This window comes from Etheostoma cragini, chromosome 6 (genome assembly GCF_013103735.1).
Source record: "Etheostoma cragini isolate CJK2018 chromosome 6, CSU_Ecrag_1.0, whole genome shotgun sequence".
NCBI lineage: Eukaryota > Metazoa > Chordata > Actinopteri > Perciformes > Percidae > Etheostoma > Etheostoma cragini.
In genome coordinates this window covers 13826405-13832078 of record NC_048412.1, presented here as the reverse complement: position 1 = coordinate 13832078, position 5674 = coordinate 13826405, and the positions used below count along the sequence as shown (strand labels likewise).

At 41.1% G+C, this 5674-nt stretch overlaps 1 protein-coding gene across 6 annotated transcripts in view; it reads left to right on the top strand.

The window, feature by feature from the left end:
* The window catches only part of ptprub (protein tyrosine phosphatase receptor type Ub), a 153255-nt gene extending 147581 nt beyond the window's left edge, over positions 1-5674 (top strand). For all 6 annotated transcript variants that reach the window (XM_034875362.1, XM_034875366.1, XM_034875365.1 and 3 more), the window contains 3 exons: positions 1514-1671; positions 3757-3892; positions 4003-5674. In XM_034875362.1, coding sequence (XP_034731253.1) covers positions 1514-1671; positions 3757-3892; positions 4003-4065 — 357 coding nt within the window. In that variant the 3' untranslated portion in view covers positions 4066-5674. The remainder of the gene's footprint in view (positions 1-1513; positions 1672-3756; positions 3893-4002) is intronic.

Here is a 5674-nt window from a genome sequence, read left to right as displayed (position 1 = left end):
GACAAATAAATATAGTGTAAAACAAATACAGTCTAAAATATAGCTTAGAGAGATGTACTAGCACAATGGCACATCAGTAAACAAAATGTATTCATGGACTGTATTATATACACTAAAAAAGTTGTTTTGATATTCAGCAGTCCATAAAATTAAACCAGAGCCACCACCAGGGTTTCCATAACATGTTTGCATAAGAGTAATTCATATTATAAGAACTTTCTGTAAAAAACATTCAAGAAAAGCTGATTAACATACATGCAATTACGGTCACTCTCTTCCTTTTTCAATTTCTTCTTGTCATTACCTAGATAGGCGTCTTCCCTCTCTTAGGTGCCTCCTGGCATACTAAAGAGGGGACTTTCATCATCATAATGCATGCCATATTTTTAGTCTAAGGATGCCCTTTTAAAGCTTCAAAGCGGGCTCTCTTTTGATTTGTTCATAAACCTTGTCACAAATTTAAAACCAAATACAAGTATCTAGCATGTAGAGAAGTAGAAACCGGCTAAGAAAATGACACTGACAGCTGACTTAGAAGAAGGAGCACAGGTTAGGACAGTGTGGTCTTTTCTCAACTTTTTATTCCTCAGATGTGTGCATATGTATGAATCAGTCAATTTGACTTCACACACTTCATTGTGCTGATTGTGTGTATGCAGGTGTGGTTTAAGCCTGCAAATTTGCATAAGCACATGCACGCATTCTTCTCAGGATCACTGTCACCAAATTATTAAAGAAATCTGTATTCAAGGCATTTTCTTGCTGCCATTAGAAGCAGAGCGACATGCATTGCCCAGAACTTCCTTTCTGGATTGGCATCCTCACCTTCTCTGTCGACTGCCCTTGTCATTTCCCTCACTACCCATGCCACCTTTTTTTCTACTCCATGCACACCACTGTGTAGTAGAAGGCAACTTAACACAGCAAGGTGGAAATCAAATCACACAGAAATTACACACCCATCCCACTCACTGTCCTTCTCTCAGTGCATTAGTGCACATGCTTCCTTTGCGTGACAAGGATATACAAGGGTAGGGAGTAAAAGTCAAAGAAAGTGCAATGTAAGCATATGTATGCGTGGGTTTGAGAGAAGTACAACAAAAGTACATAGTGTAAATCCAAGCTCCGCGGAGGCAATTCCTCTGTGCATTGTTGGTGTCTTTGCCAGCCCAATTTGCATGACTTACAGTTCTCCACTGGTTTTTAAGTATTAGGTGAGATTCTACAGGGCAAGGTTATGAACACACAGGGACCTCTCTCACACACAGCCCAGGCCCTACTTACACCTGCAGACCCATATATCTCAAAGTCAGTCTGCTGAGTGAGCACAGCTGAGAGTGCCAGTATGCAGCCTGGGGAGCACTCAAACACGGGTGTTAACTGGCACACAAAAATACTGAAACAATTCAGAAAATGTAATACAACACAGAAACACAAGAGCACATGTGTGCTCACCCACACACTACGATTCACGCAGATTCCATGTTTTTAATGTTTTCTGTTGTATCCCAAGCTCCAAGAGGGCCAGCTGGTGGTGTGTCAGTTCCAGTTCCTGCGCTGGTCGGCGTATCGAGATGTTCCCGACTCCAAGAAGGCTTTCCTCAACCTGCTGGCTCAAGTGCACAAGTGGCAGAGGGAGTGTGGAGAAGGACGCACTGTTGTCCACTGCCTGTGAGTAATCTTGCACAATCCCACACGGAATCTGCAGCCACAGAATTCCAACGACACCTCTGCAGATTTTTCCGCACATTTTAAACAATTAAAAAAGTGAAACTCCAAATGTTAATACATTTCCACCAAGTGAGAAGCATCATGTACTGTAAATTAAAAGAGAAGCAAACAAGGCAGAAATATGTTCAGTCTCCTTTCTGAAAAGGTCTCAGACAGGGAATTACAGAGTGACAATTAAAGAGTGACATTTTAACAAAAATGTTATTTTCAGAGGGGTGTAACACAAAAATGTTAAAAAATAATAAATCATGTAGTGGTTTGTGTTGTTTTGGTAAAATGAGTTCTAGTGCAAAGTACTTTTCCAAGGTAAATGTAAATGTGCTGTATTTATATAGCGCTTTTCCAGTCTTAACAATTGCTCAAAGCGCTTTTACATCTACAGGAAACATTCACCATTCACACACATTCATACACTGTGGCCGGGGCTGCCGTACAAGGTGCCACCTGCTCATCAGATAAACATTCACACACATTCACACTCCGATGCACAGCACCGGGGGCAACTCGGGGTTCAGTGTCTTGCCCAAGGACACTTTGACAAAGACTGCAGGGGCAGGGATTGAACCACCAACCTTCCAATTGGCAGGCAACCACTCTACCACTGAGCCACATCCGTAGTATTTTCATAATGTATATAATCAAATTGTGGCGTAATGTGCTGTGCAGTGGTGTAGTGCTGGGTGCCCCTCTGTTGTCCTAAGCCCCCGGAGCGCACACCCGCTGATGAATATGAATGGGCCGTCCAGCTCATTGCCAACCCATCACACGTTCATCCACACCACCCACATCCAAAAGCACATCACTCAGCGCTGTCACACAGTGTTACCCACGACAACCAGGAAAGAGATTATGGAGATCAAATCAATTATGGCTTAATACAGAATGCCATGGTTCTCACTACAGTAAATCCAGGACTGCCAAAGCACTGACGACGATTGATTACCTTAATATTGCTTGTATACGCTGCGGAGGCTTCCATGCCCACCTTCCCCACATTCGTCTCAGGAGAGAGGAAGTAGATTGTCCTCCACTGGTTTATTGATATTGCCTTTCATTTATGATGACCAAGACAATATATCCGAGGAAATGCCACACGATGCTGTTATTTCTCAATTGTCTTTCCTTTACAGCTCTTCTCATGTCGCTATTTCTGTTTTAAGATATTGTGTGCGAATGTTGTATGAACTGTATCAGGAGGTAGCATGAACACAAAAACAGGGTTATCAGATTACACACATTCTGCCCTGCTTACACTGTATTTTATTCTTCCAAAATCCACCTAAACATCTTAGGAGGCTTCCATTGGACTTGGAGATATATTTTTACATATTGAAATGGACTGTACATGTGCAATTCATGCAATATGACAGGATTGTGATTTTGACAGTCAAGGTATGAAACCTAAATTGTGTCTTAATGGGAGGCAAAACAGGTCAAGCTTAATGACATAGCACATTTTAAACACAAAGGCTATTTTAAAGTGCACAAATTATAATTAAAACCATTTAATAAGACTAGTCTACAGCCATGCTAGAGGCTCTGCAAAGCTGTACTTAGGCACAGTGGTGGTTTAAGCTAAAGCTAACATCAGCCTGCGAACATGCTCACAATGGCAAAGCTAATACTGCGATGTCAGGGGATCACTAAAGGTGTTCGAGTTCACCCTGAGGGGAACATCATCCAACAGTGGAAGAGACATTTTATTAAAAACTAAAAAGTGTCAACGTCTTGGTGGAAATAGAGGAAATGGAACTAGAGGAAATGTCAGGAGGTCACCAAAGTCATTGGGATTTATCCACTGAGGAACATGAATGTCTGTAGATGTATTTATGGCAATCTATTGAATATTTGTCAAGATATGTGACATCAATTTCAAATATCTGGACTAAAGTGGTGGACCGACCAGTTGACATTTAATTCTATTGCCATCCCCAGAGTCACGCTGCTAGCTAAAATGTCTAAAATCAAATGAAAGAGAAAAGCTAAGATGTTGTTGTTTTTTCAAACACATCTTCCTCTCTGCAGTAACGGTGGTGGTCGCAGTGGAACCTTCTGTGCCTGCAACATTCTCCTTGAGATGAGCCAGTACCAGAACATGGTGGACATCTTCTATGCTGTCAAAACTCTACGCAACTGCAAACCCAACATGGTGGAGTCCCTGGTAAGAGAGTCTGTGAATAAATAAAACTGTGGTTGTAAGCAACAATAATCTGTCTGTGATTATTCTTGTGTTTTCCCTTTTTAATTGAAGATTTTTGTATTTTTCCTCAGGACCAGTATCGATTCTGCTATGACCTTATTTTGGAGTACTTGGACTGCTTTGAAGGTAGATAGCAACCAAATGTTTACCACAGCGGCACTATACGATCTGCTGGAGATTCGATTTAAGGCCACCCAGTGACCCCTTTACTTTAATGTTTGGACCTATGGACTTGGCTTTGAAAGGACTGCGAAGAAAGGAGAGGAGAAAAAAAAAAACATGGTCAAGGTTCTAACTTTTACCCTTTAACCTTTAATGTACAGCTGTGATTTCCTCCTTGTTGGTGATGTTTATCTCTTTTGATATTTTTTGTGCTTTTCTTGGTCCTCTTTGCCCCCGGACTAAAGCTCTTTTGTGCTAAGGGTTTCTGTAGCAGCAAAACAACATTCTGAGCTACAAACAGGACCCTGTCTATTTTGAAGAAGGGTCACCTTGGCTGTGTTTCATTGTTTCATTCAAACAGGGGGGCTGGATGAAATTCCAGAGTTACAGCAGAATTATCTAAACATGGAAGCATTTTCTTCTCTCTCCAGAGCTACAAACAACAGCAGTCCACTGTGGTTGTGGCATGACTTATCTACCATACCATAAACTGCCTTATTCTCTGATGATAGGACAGATTTATTCGAATCACAGAATAAATCAGAAAGGTTGTCATACTGGTGTACAAACAGGAACAAGAGATTTTAACAAGAGACCTAAAGCATTAGGATAGATCAGCCCAGTCCTCAGCAGTATTGATGCAGAAACTGTACAATAGTAGTGCAATGTGTTGTATTTTGCCTTGTTTGTGCTGGATTACCATGTGTGCTATAGGTGGACGTTGCCAGGGTCAACAGCACTGGGCCTGATGCCGCCACTAAAGATTCCTGTCTCATTACTGTCACAGTGCCAATCCCATTGACAGACTTGAATCCTCTCTTTACTTTGCTCTACTGCTTCATGTTGATATATGCCTACAAACAAACAGTATGTACTGCATCAGCTAATCTTCTCGCTCCAAAGTGATTGTTTGTATTTTATACCCAGCGGGAAAGAAAAAGGAGCAGGGGGGGTTGGTTGTTAGAAATGTACTGACATGCCATAGTGGTGATGTGAAAAATGTTCCATTAATGCCGTGGTGAAGTGTCTAAACTCAGTGCTGCGTTACAGGTTTGAGTATGTATCTCCTTTCACTCCTTTGTTGTCTGAGACAATTGGTTGTACTGTCTCAGCAAGCTAAACCAGCTGTCAGGTTGAAAGCTTCATTTTTACAATTCTGACATGAATATTCGTTGTTGTTCCTATTGGTGTTAAATAAATATAGTAAATATAAATAAAAGAAAAGGGCAATAACATTGTGCAGAAAAAAATTGCTACTTTGCGTCTCTGCTGTCGATTGGTGTTTTCACAATGGAGGTCATTTTTAATATCCTAAAATAAAATGAAACAGAAGGAATAGTATGAAACATTGCCCCCATGCCCTGCTGTTTACATCACTGACCTGATAAACGAAATCCATTGTTTTTCACCGACTAGCCAATGCCTGGAGACCACGAAAACTGTTCATGCCTGAATCAATTGAAGAAACTCAGGCAGGTTGGCATGTGTGATACACATAGGGATCAAAGTCAGCCTCTAAAATGTTTAAGGAAGCAATTCTCTTTGTGTTTTTCCTTACATTTTGTCAGAGAAGCAAGAAAA